Source organism: Mauremys mutica, chromosome 3, assembly GCF_020497125.1.
Source record: "Mauremys mutica isolate MM-2020 ecotype Southern chromosome 3, ASM2049712v1, whole genome shotgun sequence".
NCBI classification, from domain to species: Eukaryota; Metazoa; Chordata; order Testudines; family Geoemydidae; genus Mauremys; species Mauremys mutica.
In genome coordinates this window covers 96074207-96089275 of record NC_059074.1, presented here as the reverse complement: position 1 = coordinate 96089275, position 15069 = coordinate 96074207, and the positions used below count along the sequence as shown (strand labels likewise).

Genomic DNA, 15069 nt, shown 5'->3' with positions numbered 1-15069 from the left:
GTATCAGGGTGGGACATGAGGATGAGGAAATGAGAGTATCGTGCATAAGCGTGTATAGGTGTGCCCTTAGCACAGATTGAAAGCATACCAGCTGCAAAACTTGTAGATGACTCAGGGTATGTGGATGGGGTGGCCGAGGGAACTTCACAGTGGTGCTGTCATGGCAAAGTTGAGCACTTTGCACTACCACTGCCTGTACCATTTTTGTTGCATGTATCAAAAAACAGGATTGAAACACTCTGAAACTGGCACTTCATGTGAGCTCATAAATCCATACCTGTTTTATTTCTGAAATTAAGGTAAATATGCTGCGTGCGCTCAGTTTATTTTAAAATATTCATAACTAAAATGTAAAACTCAATTTCTTCAAATACAGAAAAGGAGATACTTCTGATTCAGAATTATGTATTCTTATCTATGATTTGGAGGGCAGAAAGTGGTAGTGGTGGGGAACCAAAATGAAGCCTCGGGGCAAACAAAGCCACTGGTTACTTTCATTTCTAGTATGCTTGTGTGACTTGAGGGATACTTAATGTCCCACATGGTTTGACTGGCAAGGCTAATAGTTTCTACATTAAAGATATGAGTGAGATGCTGCAATCTGCTTTGTTCTATGCAGAAAAGACGCAGCCTTCCACCTCCTTGTAAGGTGGCATAAATTTATTCAATTTAGAGGAAAATTCAAGGTACTGGAACTGAACATTGGTAAAAACATACTTAGAACAGAGCTTGTGTTTCCATAAGGAAAAATCTGATTCCCTCCTCAAACAGCAGACCTTGAAAGAACATCCAGTATGTTATTACATGTCAGAGATAAAATGTCTCAACCACCCTTTGTTCATTCTTTAATATTCTACTATCCAAGCAAACAAAAATCTGCATAATAGGCTAGTTTATTCTCTTTAAGACTGGAAGTGTTTGTTACTGCTTGGATCAAGGGCCAGGCACAGTGAGTCAAGGTGGAGGAGTTGTAGTTCAGACTCTGATACTGCCTCAGGCTGTTTGCCCTTGGGCATGTCATGTCTCTGTGCCTCAATCTTCCTATCTGTAAAGTGGGCATCATAATATTTTCTCCACTTCACAGGGATTTTGTGGCTTAATGTTGGTTAAGTGCTTTTAAGCACATGAGATTAAATGAATAGAAGTTATGTTATGTTATCTTCTTGATTTGAGATTAAATGCTAGGTACAGCAAACTCAGGACAGTGGCTACTTTACTAATCCATGAGGATCTGCAAAATGGAAGACTGGAAAGTAGTGAAAAACAACACCACACTCTATTAACATGTTTGTGGATCTTCTGGGGTTAGTACCTGGCCACTCATTCCAAATAATACCACATCTTTAGTGTTTTAACAAAAGAGACATCTGCAACCCACAGCTGTTTCTTGTTGCTGCTGGGGGTGGGGTGGGGGAAACGGACAGGACCGGTTCATATTGTAAGGTTTACTGTCAACGGACACGGAGCCAATTTAGAAGCCTGAAAACAACACTGTTTCAGTGGTAGGATTATTTTTCCATTCCCATTTCAAGCACACTACGTAGCAGATGTGCTTTTAGAACAAGCAAAGAGGTCAAAACAAAAACAGCAACTTATGGATGCTTGTTATCAGAGGTAGACACTGAACTTCAAGTCCATTTAGGCTTTCCACTTCCCAAAGGCAAGCAAAACAAACTGCAACAAATCTATAAAACGCAGTCAAAAAGGACTTCGTTTAATTAGTGATATGTAAAGACTTTTGCATAGAAAAAGGTTAACAAAGTAATGCACAAAAAAGCAACTAGGTATAGTATTTTTAAAACAAATATTTTAAAGTATATTTTGCATAATGTTTAACATTCTCCATGTTTATTGCTTTCTCCACACAGCAGAGAAATCAAGTGCATAATACATGCTGTGTTTTATTTTCTCATAAAATCTCTAGCTCTTGAGTCAATGTACTAAAATATTAGGTTATTTTAAGTCACTGTAATAAAAAAAGAAAGCAGAACTTTTAATGCAGCACTAGTTGTCTGGGTACTGACAAAATAATTTACTGATATGCCCTTTAGTACATTCATTTTGGTTTGGAATCAAACCCACATTTACAACGTTGGCATGTAAAAAGCCAGTTTAAAATAGCACCCCCACAGTAACTTCATTCAGACCCAGAGAAATCGTTACCTCCAGAAGTTGATAGTGAAGAGAGGACAGATCTTGCACAGAATGTGGAGGCTGCTAAAAATAAATGTCCAAATGCAACTAAATAAGTTAATCTGAACTCTTTACACCATTGAGTCTCGTGTATTGGCATGGATCAACTGTCTTGACGTGTGCACGCTTTTAGTAGGCAACTACTTCTGTGTGCACTATAAATTCATTGCTTGTACAGAGACAAGCAAGCACCATAGTCTAAGCCATTTAAAAACAAAACCAAACCAAAGTGCCTCAAGGCTCACAGACAGTGCTGAAATGTTCATCAATCCAAGCGCTGATAAGATAATTGCTTTTACCAGTGCTATGCTAGATGTCACCATTTGGCAAGTCTGTACAAAGAAAGTCAACTAGGTAAGATAAAAACTAGGCCTGTCAAGCTGAACATTCTTTCTCAGCAATCCTTTTGGCTAAATAAGCCTGTTGGTTTAGAGTTCACTCTTTCCTGGAAATGTATCAAAATGTCTGTAGCTTAATGCAAGATTCTCCCCCTTCCTGCTCCCCCCCCCCCATCTCTTTTTTTTCTCTCCCATACTTGCGCAGTGTGATTTGCTTCAGAAGAACGCATATGCATGTCAGGCACTTATGAAACTCAAACTTTTTGTCTAGCTCAGGAGAAATGTAGAGGTGCTAGCCCCCATCTGTCTGCCAAATAACGGTGCATGGCTGGAGGATTATTGGGTCTAGAGTCTACCTATTTCCCAATAAACTTCTAAATGGTCATTGGGGTACGATGTTTCTGAAAGCCACCGTTGCTCAATGTGCCTTAAACAAAACAAAGAAAAATATACCCAATACTGCCATATGTCCTCTTTGAAGTCTGACGCTAGAATAGCTTTACTGTTCCTTGATTGGCTTTCAGGCATCTATAAGGCTATTTGTGTGGATACAGACCTTCAATCTGACTGAATAGGAAGGACACTGAGTTACTACTGCATGAAGTCCAAAGACGGCTTGTGTGTTTGTGTCTGAGGCTTAAAAAGCTCCAACTTCAGTCCCCCAAGGTCGGTAGGGTTTACTATTTCCACCACTACTAGTTTGCTGAGGACTGGAAGCTGCTGATACACATAATGGTGGGCTGATTGCTGTTGCAGCTGCCACTGCTGCTGCTGCTGCTGCACTAGGTGGAAGCATTGGGAATGCTCCAGCAAAAGACAGAGGGAAACTCTGAGCAGCTGCCGCAGCAGCGTGTACAGTGGCAGAGAGCGAGAGAAGAGAGGTAGAAAGAGGTGGGACACAGGGAGCAACACTGCCAGCAGAGGGCACTCTGAGTGCGGAGTCAGCATGGGCAAAGGTGGCTGTGAGAAGAGCAGAGCCATGAGGAGGTACTTCTGACGCTGTTGAAAGTCTACAAGGAGTGGTGTCAGAGGAATGAAGTCCATTCTGCTGCAGTAAAGCGGCAGGGAGATGGTGAAATGCTGCTGTCCAGTGGTGAGGATGCAAGGGATGATGGTGATGAGCCATGGATGAGGTCATTGCAGCAGCTTCCCTTTGAGACGCACAAGAACTGAGATGAGACACAAGTCTAACTCTTAGCGGATCAGATGTGTCCAGACCTTCCACTGAGCTCAGATATCTTGCAACTTCAGTTAAACATTCTCGGAACCCAATGCTCATGAAATCCATGGCCAGTGCGTGAGCATCAAAATAACCTGAAAGGAAAGGTAAAAGATGCATGAGTATCAGATGATTTCCTAGCCTCTCTTAGCTAGGAGTCAGCTAGCATGATCCTGGCTAAATATCTGTATCTCCTATTTATGGTTTGAGATTTGGTGGGAGGAAAGTTTGCTTTGTAAATTGTGTGTGAGATTATCTCTGGTAATGTAATATGCTACAGTTGTTCTTGCAACCAAATATTACAGTGGAGAAAAATTAAGACCATCAGTGTTTGAGGTTCTTCAAAAAGCTTTATGATGCCTCTCATCTTGTATTGTGGGAAACTGAAATTCCACAGCAAGCTTTTCCATGGTAACACTGACCCAGAGTCTGTGTGTATGTCTCACGCACATACGCACAAAGGAATGGGTTGAAGATTAAAGGGCTTGTATATAATATCCTGCCTTTTCTCCCCTACATTGGCATTTATAAAATAGTTCTTAAAATCTACCGCTCGACAGTTTGGAGACAGTCTTTACAAACTCTGCTAAGTAAATTCATAAAGGCTTCATGACATGTTGTGTTATTTAACAGCAAACTCAAAACATCTTGTCATTGCTTCTGCATGAAAAGGTTTGCAATAAAAAATGCTTTACATAAAATGTTGTAATCACTTAAAGACATACTATGTAGGCGCTATGGTCATATGACCTCTGAGGCACTTCAGCAAATGATAGCTGAATCTATAGCACATTGGATGGAGGGAGAGAATTAAACAGGTATCTAATTAGTTGCCCAAAACATGGTAGACACTTTCTAAACACAGAGGAAATGACATTCGCCTTCCCAAAGAGTTTATCATCAAACTCAATTTATAGCCTACAGCATTTTGTTTACTGAGAAAACTATTGCCCTTCAGCCGCCAGTGGGAAATAATGCCCTATGGCAGTAATACCCATTCAGTATTATACCAGCATGGTCTCCCATTGTCAATCACTTTCAGTTCAAAACAGGGTAGTTTTTCACTATATATCTCAATTCGAGTCAGAGTATTTAAGGTAGCCCTCAGGGCCTTTTATTGTCCCATGAAGGGTATGACTTCACTGCTGAGTAAATTTGGGCTTTTATTCTGAAGTTGCCTCAGACCCCTTTCTTGTCCAAACATAACACCCCGCCTCCTAGTTTAGTGATGCTTTCAACCTGGGCTAGTTGGCTTGTCTGTGGCTGTAGGCTAAAACCCACGCGAAGCTTTCAGTTGGTCTGGTAACTCACCCACTGAGCAGCAAGTACATAGGCTAAATCATTCGAGTACTGATAGTCCTCCAATGCCTTCCCATAATTCCCCATGTGCCAAGAAGAATAGACAAGTTCTCCCACAATTCACAAGGTAAGACTCAGAGCAACTCAGGGCTTACTGAAAGAAACACAGATAACCATAGGCTGTGCCCCCAGAAGTCCTAGCAACACACATGGGGGTGGACAGCACCAGTGAGGACAAAGTAACTCAGGAGGGGATTTGTAGAGTGGCTGCTCGGGAGTTCAGACCTGGGTTAACTATGCAGTGAAGACATAGCTCAACCTTAATGTAATTTTGGGTGAGTTATAAATTGTTGGAAATTGCCATTTCCTGTTTCTTACTTTCCAGCCCCAACATCATCTCAGTGCCAGCTAATAAGGAATAACTGAACACCCTGCCGTGCGTTACTGTCTGCATAAAAGTATGAGTCTAAATATGTATTATCTGTCTATCGTCTGATACCCAGAGGTGCATGTAATAAGATTAGATTTTGGTCTGGTGAATGAGACAGTCTAATCTTGAATTTAAAATAGTCTTTCAGAACAAAGAAAATATATAAACAAAAATGAACATTTCTCTGGATCCACTTCCTTTGGTATAACTGCTGTATAATGAGTTTTAACATTTTTTTTTTGTGCTGCACAATTGTTGCCACAAACCTCCTGTTTATGTTTGGATGTTTGTGTATTTGTTTTGTCTCCCTGTACAGATTTCAGTGCTCTTTGGAAACCCCAAACAAATCTCTGACTGGGCTGCCTGTGAATGAAGCCTTTACTCCCACAGTGTTATGAAAGCAAACACAAGCCCAGGGTCAAGTGCTTCTTTTGTCCCAGCAGTTCTTTCCCACGAGTTCAATCCTGACATTAGCATTGATTTCCACTCCTTTAATCTGGAATCGCCTATCATAGCTCGTCAAAGGACCGTTTGCTAAGATTTCCCCAAATATTAGGAAAAAAAAGAGTCAACTCCTTACCTTTACCTCCTGTTGCCTGGAGCATCTTCAAATGATCCACTGTCATTTGCAGTATTTCTGCTTTTTCTAATTTTGCAGATCCCTTTGAGATAAGAGGTTCAAATAAATAGAGGCTTACAAGTACTGTAAGCTTTAATTTGGTATACTTTCCTTTGAGTTCAGTCTTATGGTTTCAATTTTCCCTACCATTAGAACATTCTCAGCTTAATGCTTTCACTGAGCATCTGCATCCCAGACTTTATTTAAAGACAAATACCACATCACGTCTAGCAAATGTGTATGTGTCTAACACATTAGTAAAGAAATAGTGATACCACAAAAAAAATTACAGTTTAGGGGGTTCACAGTCTATTTATGCAACAGAACGGATCATTATTAAAGATGTATAAATAATAGAATTGCTTGACAAGGGGATTGGCCTAATGTATCTGTGGACTAAAGTCAGTGTAGACATGTCACATATTACACTGCTGTGCAATGGATTAAGTAGGTGGCTCTTCAGAGGTTTGTTCCCACAAAGGCATAGAAATATAACAAATGGCAAGCAATGTGCAATTATTGATGGGAGCCTATCACAGCATTGTTTTCCGCTTTTACCAGTAGGTGTCACTGTGTACACCTACAAAAGAGAATCCAGGAATTACACAGACTTTTTTTTAAGATGACCCAACAATTTTTTGATCAGTCATTTGGATGATAAAAATTCTATTCTCATCCTTTATTGAAACATGGTCATTTCTGCTTATACACATACATTGTCCAAAATTTTCTGGATTAGGAAGAGGCCTTGCTTACAGGAAAAGGAAAGACCATCACTGTTAACAGAGAGCACAATTTGCTGTGCCCATGGGACTTGGTTATGCTGGTTCATAGGCTTGTAAATATTGGGAAAATATAAAATTTAAGTTTTACAATACTGAGATAATTAATTTTGTTTGTAGATAAATTTATGAATATTCTTGTGGCTATTAGCATTTCCTTACACATCTGGAGGATGCCTAAAGAACTACACTCTCCTTTAAATATTATGGGTTGGATCCTCAACTGGCATAAATCAGTAGAGCTACAACAGAGCTATGTTGATTTATGCCACCTGGGAATCTGGCTCCATGAGCCAATTCTTCTCTCCCTTATATCCATACAACCTCACTGACTTCAGTAGGTATAAAAAAATCCACTGATTTCACTGAGGTCGTATGGTAGAAATGAAATCAAAAGTTTATTTCTCTGCAACTAAGTCTTATGACCTACAAAACTCTACAACTGAATCTCTAACGAACAGAGATTTTGATTTTGTTGTTGTTAAACTAAGACTACTGACCCTTTACAAGTACGGCAATTTCAGTGATGTTTTGTGGTTAATATATCATGGAAAAACTTTAAGAACCCACTGTATGCTACTTTTTCCACTTATTTTTTTCTTACTAAGTTAATATGCTCAACATCTCAGTATACCAAAATTTGGTGAATTTGTGACTATTGTTTCTGTACATTTCTCAATCTTAATCTTTTTTCATAGATGGAATACAAGCCGTCTCAATGAGAGTGACTAATAGCTCAAAACTGTATGTTGCTGGGTAATTTCCAAGGGCTTTGTAGGACTTGTTTTATAATGTATGTGGTTTTCAAGACATAAACAATAAAATGGGACAAACAATTGTCTCTAGCCTGTTTTGCCTAGCTGAAAATGCCTTGGTCATGCCATGTTGCCAGAGTCTATGAAATGGCACTGTTCTGACTATGAGCTATTAAAGGCATATTGCAGGTAGCACAAGTGCACAATTGCTTAAGTGTTAGCTTTTGTTTAGTTCAGAAATAGTATAAGGCCCAATCCTGGGAGTAGCTAAGCACTCTCAACTCCCACCAAAATCAATGGGAGTTGAGAGCAGTCAGCACCTTGAAGGATTTGGCTCATTGTTTGTTTTAAATGTATTTAAATTACTAAGAGCTTTGTTCTTAAATTTTAGTTGTTCCCCCTCTTGTTGGAACACACTGATTTAAATCAGCAACTAGTTTTGCCATATTTTGAGTTTGGGTTTTATTCTAATATGCCCTAACATTTCTGTTTTACTGAATATCGGGGTTTTATGGATGTTGACATTGCATGAAATTATCAAAACAAGTAAGTCGTCGTTAGCTGGTAAGTTCGATACAGATAAAAACCTAAGGACCTGACCCATAGCCTACAGAAGTCAAGGTGAATCTTTCCATTGAAGACTTTCCCATTGAAAGCCTTTGAAAATCCCTTTGACTTCATTAGGAGCAGGACCATATTCCTACAATCCAATATGCCGCTACTAACTAGACATTTAAACACTGAGTAACCTAGGCAATCTGTTTACTTTTTAGGAACCAGGACTGATTACATTATTCTGGATTTGCGAATTTTGTTTACAAGAAAGCTATTTAAAGAGGTGGGAAAGGGGGATTTTGTTAGAAGATTTAGACAGATGGGTAACTGGCCCACAATTTTTTTTTTTAAGTATATGGAATAAAGCACATTTTTTAACAAAACCACTACTGGAATTCATCGAAAGAACAGAGACAACATGAAAACTGTGACCCTTAAGGGAAAAACAAGCCAAAGAATGGAAATGTTTTTCAGCTTTACGGTGGATTATGTTTTTAATAGTTTTGCCACAACAAAGCATTTTGTTGAAATGCCTGCTCTGTGCCAGATCAGGACACATACAATATTATTTTAATGAGCTTTATGAGAAAACCAACACTGCCAGATGACACAGGTATAAAATAAGAAAAGCTTACTTGTTTTTCAAAAGCAGTTGGCACAAGCCGCCTCAACTCAGATAAACTGTTATTTATACGATCACGGCGCCTTTTCTCTATAATCTATCCCCCAAAAAAACAAAACAAAAATGAGTTTATAAAACCATGAAGGAAAAAAATCAGAGGACACATGCAAATATTACATGGGAAATTAAAAAAAAAAATCCATACCCCTCTTCTTTTTTTTCTGGCCATAATCTGAGATGTTGTTGTTGGGGAATTTGATCGAATCACAGAACCACTACTTTGCCTGTGAAATAGTAAAGGTAAGTCAGGTGTTGCATAACATGACACTATTGCCTTGTAAATCCCTAGTGTCACCACGTTAAATATTCTCAGCTATTTCTCTGTTGTTCTACATGTTTGGAAGAGGTGCTTTGTACAACATGGTTAAGTCTTTCCTTCTTACCAAGGTTTCACTTTCTCCCTATCCTAGCATAGTGTTTGAAGTGGCTGGCAGATAACTTTGTTAGGAGTATCCCTCCCAAAGACACATCATGGTATCAGCTCAGTTGATTTGGCTTCCACCATGACAAATTCATGTATATAATATTCAGTCTAAAAAAATTCAATAAAGAAAACACGATAAATTCATACACTTTGGATTACACTTGTGATGAAAGGTGCTTTAATATACCAGCCATAACCACAGACTGTGTCTCTGTCTAGGTTCTCACACTGGTGCCTATCGCAACAGTATCTAATGGCCACCCACATAAGTGGAAATATGTCCTAATTCCATTCCTTTGTCCAGCTCCAGAAAAAAAAGTTTAAAACATTTGTTTTTAAATCTACCCCCACCATCAAGTGTTATACATTTCATTCAGTCAGGAGTGAACAGAAACAATTATGGTCTTTCAAAGATACATAGAGAGAGAGATTTTTCACATATCTGCAGACACAAATGGACACTGAGACCTGCTTCTCAAAATTGGCAGTATCTTCCAACTTTCAAATCCAGCCCTGTCTCTGCAAACTCTGGGAAACTTCATCCTCATTTTATGCAGGGAGCGAGAGAGAGTGCTTGTAGTGTTTGCTCCATGACTGGAATAGTAGTTTCCGATAGGTACTGAGGTATTTGAGACTACTTATACTGATCACTTTTCAGGATATATCTGTTATCTTTTCAATCAAATCCTTACAAGTAATCATAACTAATTAATTAAAACAGTGCATTTTTCTTTTTTTTAAGTTCCAAAATCTTGGAAATAATTTTGAATCTCTTAGGTGATGTACAGCTTTAGATAAATCACAGAAAAATTTGTGGTAATGCAAATTAGATTAAATTATAACTTGACCTGCCTGGGCACTAAAATTCCTAGTAGAACTTGATTAGTCTTTTTTTAAACAGAGATATTAATTCATGTTTGAATGTTGGTAGCACATGATTTCATGACTCCACATGTACTGATCATTCGGCTATTAAATATATATATCGTGAAACAGATCCTTAAAACAGAATACCATGGTCTAAATCAGATGGTGACTGTCATTCCTCAAAACACACAACAGCGAGACCAAACACACTGAATTGATTTAATTTCTATAATTCAATATCAGCCCTTTTATCATTTCATTTTCAGATGGTGGACTGTTCAAGTGTTTATAATTAGACCAGTAGTGAAAAGAATCTACTGCACTTTATTGTCAGCTTGAAGCCTACCTTGGCTTCCGCCCCCTTCTACCCACCTATAGGGGTGTGACAGCTTAGGTTCAGGTAAGCAAACTGCTCCGAACAACATGGGATCGCAGGAGGGCCCTTAATTCCTCCATCAGCTACAACCCCAACCCCACAGGCTGGCTCCAGGTTGCCGGGACGCTCCACACCAGAACAGTCCCCGTCCCCCCCACGTCCCACTGAGAGAAAAAATGCCGGGACAAGCCCTGAGAAACGGGACGCTGGAACTGCCAGCTCACAAGCCCCCACGTGTGTGTGACCCCGCCTGCCCGGGCATTAGCCGACATCCATTTCTCCCGTTCCCCGGCACAGAGCGCCTGGGTGCCAGCCCCTCGCCCGGGGTGCTGAGCGCCACTGAACCCAATGACAAACTCCGCATGCGAGGGGAACCACTGCAAGCCTGGGGGTGCAGCAGCCCCCCTGGCCCCCGCACCTCGGTCCTTACCCCGAGTAATTATTCTCGCTCCCCACGTCTATGGTCTCGTCCATGTCGCTGTCGGAGCTAGTTTCCTCGCACGGCCGCTTCATGGCGGCGGCACAGCTCCGGCCACGGACGGGGAGCGCGCACCGACCCGACGCGTGGCCCGCAGCGCGGCGAAGCCCCTCCAGCGCCAGCGGCCCGCAGCGCGTCTAAGGCGCTTTCCCACGCCGCCGCTCAGCCTCAAGCGCCCGGGCCCCGCCCCCCGCCTGCCGAAGCCGCGCCCCTTCGGGCGGGGGGCGCCGCCCATTGGAGGAGAAGGCGGTTGAGTGACAGCCCCGCCCCGCCCCGTCCGGGCTCGGCCCTGGCTGGAGCCTGGGGGGCGACCCGGCGGAGCGTGGGAAAGCTCGGCGTGCGGCGAGCGCGGGGCAGGGGGTGCGGGTCCGGGCGGCCTGGCCGGGGCTGCGCTGCGCTGGGGCACGTGCCTAACCTGGGGCGGGCCGCTCCGCGCAGCCAGTAACGGAGCGTGTCTCGCTCTGTCCAGGTGCGCGGCCGCCAGCCCCCTCCTGCAGGGCAGCGGAGCGCTCCCCTCTCCCCTGGCCAGAGCCAGAGCCCCAGCGCCCCGACCCCGCTCGCTCGGTCACGGGCACGACTTACGCGCTAGAAAGGGGATTTGATCCCTTCCCCCCACCCCGCCACCGCCCAGCGGTGTTTCCATTCCGATGCATGATCCGGCTCACCCCATGGCACGTGATGCTGGATTAGTTCACCCCTCTTTTCGCCCCAAATCACAAATGGATGTTTTCCCTTTGCACGTAGTTTGAAGGGAAGGTTAAAAAAATGCAGCCACGGGTCCTGCCTGAACTCGTGTGACTCTGCTGCTTTTAGGCTGCTGTGATCTGAGGAATTTTTATTGTGGGAAGCTCGATCCTGGTGTTAAGGATTTTTATATCTCTGGGGAGATTTCAGCCTGGGCTGGGCCGGGCCTCCCCCGTCCTGCCCCTCGCTTCCAGGACGTGGTGGTGGTGAGTTGAGATGGCCAGTAGCTGCTTCTGAGTGACCAATGTGTTTGTCGGGTGTCTGACATTTTAAAGGACTAGGGAGACAAAGATGGCAGGAATAAGTGTTGAAAAGGATTTGGAGGAGGCTGTGAGGCGGTGGATTTACGAGAGACAGGGTTTGCTAATACCGGGAACGCGGTTTGACTAGATTTATTACACGATATACCATTGGAAAATCTGTTTTTCATAATTTCAAGTGTATTTTAACAGTTTGGTTATTCTCTCCCCCTCCCCTCCCCGTTTTCCTGAGATCATTGTTCTACAGTCATTGTTTCGAGTCGTTTTCTCTTCAGGAGGGAGATCTGGTCCAAACGGGGAGCACTCAGCATGCTGGGGACTGTAGCGCCGCCAGGTTGAACTCTTTTGTGTCCGTTTTGTAGTGGACAGTTGCCAGCCGAAAGCTGCCTGCGTGAAGCCCTGGGGCACTAGACCTGGCTGCTTTGGATTGGACACACGGAGTCAGTTTAAGAAAATAAAGTGCTTAAAACAGAAATAGCCTTATGCCCAGCCTGGCAACCCGAGGGGCGGAGGAGAAGGGGTTTGCTTTTTTCTGAGGGCGGGAAGAGAGGGAAAGGAAAAGAGGAGAGGGAAGGAGGAAAGAAGAGATGAGGGGAAGCGAAGTGGGAAACCGATGGGAGCAGATGAAAGTGATGGGGGGGGGGAGGGGGAAGAGATGCAGCGAGAGAGAGAAGTGGCCGAAGCTCAGGGGCGTCGAGCCTGTTCAGCGGGCGAGTTAAGCTGTCTCATCGTCCCCCGGCGGCGGCGGGGCTGGGCTGGGCTGGGCTGGCTCCCCGCGTGGGCAGACATCTGAAACTTGTCATCCTGGCTTTTGAAATGTAACCTGCGCCAATTACACGGTGTCAGGGGCGGGCAGCGGGGCGGGGGGCTTGCGGAGCGTGGCGAGCTCCCGCTAGACTGTAACAACTCCCCACGAGCGGTAGGTTTCATCTGGCCAGGGCTCCTAAGAGATCGGGATAGTTTTAAGCACATCGCTTCTTGGCGGAGTTGTGTGATAAGACGGGAAACCACAGACAGGGACAATACCAGGGTTTGTTGAGCTTCGATCTTGATTTCCAAGCAAGCTGGAGCAATTGTACTGACCAGGCTAAAATAATTAACTGGCGCTTAGTTAAACAAATATACACACGCTATTCACTAGAGTCTGAGTCCAGACGTTAAGCTGAGTTGTTGGTGAAGGGCAACATCGATATATTGATTTTATGTTTGTTTACCTCTGTCTATTTATTTTAAAGCATAAGAATAACAGTAGGCTAAAATATCCAATGGAATAAACGGATTGAAAAAACAGTCGTTTGCCTTTCTTTAAAGTATCACCAGTGACAATCTAGAAAATGTAGTAATTTCTTCCGCGCCCCTCCAAGCGTCTTAAAAAGACTACAAAGGATGAAGCAAAGGAAAAGAGGGCCGAGTAACTGCGAAATTTTCTGTTACACCAAAGTGCTTTTTCAAATTAAAAACAAAATTAAAATATTTAACAATAAACTGTTTTTCTAATTAAAAAAATAAAAGCTTGATTTCCCTGGAATATAAAGTTCCAGCACCTACGCACTTATTGATCATTCTAAAGAGAAGCTATGCTGAAGAAGGTTTGTGAATCTTTAATTCAGAACGCATTACCCCATTTCTTTTTAGAAGAGTGCTCTTTGCTTTTCTGTTTTTTTAATATTATTATTATTTTATTTTAAGATCTGGAGCGGGTGGGGAATATATCCAACGAAAGGAAGAAACACAGAAGCAAATCACACCTGCCCGCTATATTTAAGGGTGTGTGAATAAACCAGAGGATATTGTTGGAGGATTTCCATTCGAAAGTGTATACTGTAATTATTAGTTAATTAGACCCCGTTCCTGTAGTTTTTAACCAAGCAAAATAACCACCCGGGTTTGCTTGGACTTCATGTTCAGTCTTATTTAATATATAATTCTACAAACGACTAATTTCCCCATTCAGCTATTCCCCCTCTCCCCCTGTAGGGGAGAGAGACAGTGTGTGTATGTGTGTGAGTGTGTGTGTGAGAGAGAGAGCAATACACTGAAAGAGAAACCAGCCACAGCTAATTTTTTACGGACATTTCCAATATGTGTTATTGTATCTAGTGACATGGTGTGTGCTAGTCTTCCATGTGGATATTGTTATTGTGTAAAGGAGCTGCGGGATTTCATGCTTCGTTGCCCTACAGGCTACAGGGGCATCCTTTTCATGCTAATGTTCGACACAACAGAGGCAAGCACCCACAGGAAAAACAAATTGCAGTTCTCAGGGATTTAAAAAAAAATTCTCTACAATGGGTTGATTTAAGGAAACAGACAGAAAGGTATGAGGGCCTTTCAGGAAAACTGAAATAGTAGAAAGGGTAACGCGTGGAGACTGTCTGAACTCAATTGAAGGAGGCGATTTAGAAATCTTGGACAACGCTGGGCGTTTCTTCTCCAATGTGCAGTTTTCCAGATTGTTTTTTTTCCTTTACAGAGCTCTGACAGTTTGAATGTGATATATGTAGACCTGCAGGCATATGCTTTTATGCATTTTAAATCTCTCTGAAACACCGACAAAGAAAATAATGGTTCATAGGAGTGAGAGCGCTTTAAGAACGGCACGAACATTAATCTAGCTGAAGAAGTCTCCCTCCAAATAAATGAGACTACTATTCTTAGACACTCTTGTAGCTGCTTCAGGTGCTTGAGGAAATACTTACAAACTTGGTTTATGGGGGTGAGTGTGTGTTTCCATTGTGCCCAAGAATTTTGTACATTTTTTAAAATTTAATTGGTCAGTGTTTCTGGATTTACACATTTGCTGTATTAATAATAGGTCCCTATTGTGTTTTTGAAATTTTCTATGGCAAAACTTTATTCTGCTGCTTCTGTGGAAATCTGGATGAATGCCTTTTTATTTCCCAACGCTGATTAGTTCTATTTACTGTTTATGGGGCTTCTGAATCAGATGATATTTTGTTTGCAATTAATTCAAAAAATGTATTGCTGTTGTCCAGGCTATTTAGCAAGTCACTCATTCTGTCACCATTTAAATGGATTTACTCAAGT

At 42.3% G+C, this 15069-nt stretch overlaps 1 protein-coding gene across 1 annotated transcript; it reads right to left on the bottom strand.

Annotated features, from left to right (window-relative positions):
• Nucleotides 1-1683: 1683 nt before the first annotated feature.
• Nucleotides 1684-11163, bottom strand: HEY2 (hes related family bHLH transcription factor with YRPW motif 2). Its single transcript, XM_045008497.1, has 5 exons — nt 10970-11163; nt 9018-9096; nt 8826-8909; nt 6060-6141; nt 1684-3845 (listed from the first exon to the last, which is right to left on the bottom strand). The coding sequence occupies exons 1-5, from the start codon at nt 11050-11052 to the stop codon at nt 3169-3171; spliced, it is 1005 nt and encodes a 334-aa protein (XP_044864432.1). The 5' UTR covers nt 11053-11163; the 3' UTR covers nt 1684-3168.
• Nucleotides 11164-15069: the final 3906 nt, after the last annotated feature.

What these genes read in the sequence shown, in the direction of transcription:
- HEY2 (XM_045008497.1), bottom strand. Translation starts at nt 11,052, where the DNA reads ATGAAGCGGCCGTGCGAGGAAACTAGCTCCGACAGCGACATGGACGAG. An exon ending in CCAGAAAAAAAAGAAGAGGG is followed by an intron (nt 8,910 to 9,017) that starts GTATGGATTTTT and finishes TTTGGGGGATAG; the next exon opens with ATTATAGAGAAAAGGCGCCG. An exon ending in CCAGGCAACAGGAGGTAAAG is followed by an intron (nt 3,846 to 6,059) that starts GTAAGGAGTTGA and finishes CTTTCCTTTCAG; the next exon opens with GTTATTTTGATGCTCACGCA.